The 2,369-nt window shown below is 30.3% G+C and overlaps 1 protein-coding gene across 1 annotated transcript; it reads right to left on the bottom strand.

The window, feature by feature from the left end:
- Positions 1-252: 252 nt before the first annotated feature.
- On the bottom strand, positions 253-1,408 carry LOC104119867 (glucuronoxylan 4-O-methyltransferase 3-like). The gene has a single exon (XM_009631469.4). It carries the CDS (start codon positions 1,313-1,315, stop codon positions 467-469), a length of 849 nt encoding a protein of 282 aa, XP_009629764.2. The 5' UTR covers positions 1,316-1,408; the 3' UTR covers positions 253-466.
- Between the last annotated feature and the right edge of the window lie 961 nt (positions 1,409-2,369).

Raw genomic sequence — 2,369 nt, forward strand, 5'->3', positions numbered from 1 at the left:
GGCAAGTTCAACCTTAGGTCAAAAATTATTACATTTACTAGTCAAATATATAAAAAAATATACGTTATTATGTACATATATATATATATATATATATATATATATATATATTATATATATATATATATATATATATGTCTATTATATATTAACATACAAAAAATATACATTTTATTTTTGGGAGCGACTGTATTAAGTAGTTTTCCCTATTCTTAGCCGTGGCAACCAATGAACCATCCAGAATTTTTTGCATTAACCAACACCAAATCATTTCATAAATACATAAAACAAGAAAATTAAAACAAATACAAGTAGTTTTGGCTTTCCACATACGAATTCCCTCATTCGTGTATTTTTTGACTCAATATATCATCCCACACTTGAAACTATATGGTAATTAAAAGACTACAGGAAAAAGAAAAAAAAATTCAACGTGATAAAATTTCACCCTCGACAAGACTAGGACTCAGGGGCAGAAAGATTTAATCAAACCACTTCTATAACTTGGGATAGTGAAGTGCCTAAGATAACGAACTTCCTCTCTAATATATTCCTCACAAAGAAAACTCCTTGAAAATTTATCTTCGGCATACCTTTTACAATCATGCACAAACACATCAGTTTCTCCACTTTCTTTATTCCTAGCCAATAATCCAGCAGTATAAATCACTTTCATTCGCCCAGGTTGATCAAATGAAGAACCTGTTGGTGCATCTACCATTATCACATCCCACTCAATTTCATACACTTGTTTTGGCAAATTTTTTAAGGCAAGTGGACACTTAGAATTTCTTGGATCGACCACAACTTTGCAAGAATCTTCCCTTCTACCAATATTTAGAAGTTCAGTGGCTTGATCAAGTTTAGTTTCATAGGTATAATGGTAAGCTTCTATTTTGGTAGGTACTTCTTTAGTAATTTTCTCGATCCAATCTTTATCTTCTTCGATAAAGATAGTTCGTCCATTATAATTGAATGAACTCCACATTAAGCTATCAAATCCAAGTCCAAAGATCAAGAAATTGCATGGTGATTTCTTCTCAAGTACCCTAAAAGTCATTGAAATTTCGTCGTGTTTTTGTTGGGGTGTAATATTGGTAGCTGCATAGTGGAAAAGTGCTTCAGCAAGAGATGGTGGAATTTTGTTGTATGTTGAGGAAGTTGATGAGTTTATTGGTAGGTTGTTTAGCTTGAAAGATGGAGAATTTGTTCTTAGTATCAAATACAAGAGAAATATGAAGAACATACAAGATAATATGAGCTTATTAATAATCATAGTGTGCTTGTTTTTCGATGTTGCTTGGTGTTCTTTCATGGTAATAGAGACTAGATGAGGAATTTGAGAGTATTTGGAGCTAGATGATTTTTTTTAAAAATAGTTTTGAAATGGAGAGGGGAAAGAATCCTCAATTAAACATTAATCTCACATGATTTGTTTCTTAATTTGAAATGAAAAAGATGCACTGTTTTTGCCCATTTACATCCAAATGCATTAATCAAGCTCAAATTCAATACTATAGTGCATTTATAGTTATACTAGTTAAGGAGAAACCGAGAACCCTAACAAATTAATTAATAACGTGTTTGTTATGACATATAAACTATTTGGAGCAAGCCATGTCTAGGAGCAAAATATCAGGGATATTTCAGTAGTAGACAGATTAACGTATGACGAGAATTGCTAGTCCAATACCAGTAATACTCTTAAGTCTTAACTATTAACTCCATTGCAAAACTTTAACCCAAAAAAAAAGAATGGTGAGTTGTTAATTAGGTCTATTAACCCGTTTAGTCGTAGGAGAAGTATAGTTTTATTTTTAATATCTAGGCTTTTTAAATTTAAAATTCTGTTGATGATATGAATTGAACTTAAAGAAAAAAATGAGGATTCATATCACCGACCCTAACTTGTTTGAAATTAAGGCGTAGTTATTATTGTTGTTGTTGAGATATTTTATTTTGTTGAAGATTTATTCTGCAGATTTTCTGCTAGTTTACTGTTTTCAAGCGGCTATCCAAAGCCTTATGGTTCATAAAATTAGAAGCGATAACATTTAGTGGGCGTTTGTACATAAGAATTGTAAAATTCCGGAAAAAAGTGAAAAAAAAAGTTCAAGTGAAAATGGTATTTGAAAACTAAAGTTGTGTTTGGACATAAATTTAATTTTGGGTTGTTTTTGAAATTTTGTGAGTAATATGAGTGAAAATTTTGAAAAATAGCTTTTTGGAGTTTTTTAAATTTTCGAAAAATTCCAAAATTCATCTTCAAGTAAAAATTTAAAAATTTATGGCCAAACACTGATTTCGGAAAAAAAGTAAAATTTTTCTTATGTCCAAACGGGCTTTTAGTCATACATCTTTTTTAGTTT

This window comes from Nicotiana tomentosiformis, chromosome 6, assembly GCF_000390325.3.
Source record: "Nicotiana tomentosiformis chromosome 6, ASM39032v3, whole genome shotgun sequence".
Lineage (NCBI taxonomy): Eukaryota > Viridiplantae > Streptophyta > Magnoliopsida > Solanales > Solanaceae > Nicotiana > Nicotiana tomentosiformis.

Coding starts and splice junctions, on each gene's coding strand:
- LOC104119867 (XM_009631469.4), bottom strand. CDS start 1,315: ATGAAAGAACACCAAGCAACATCGAAAAACAAGCACACTATGATTATT.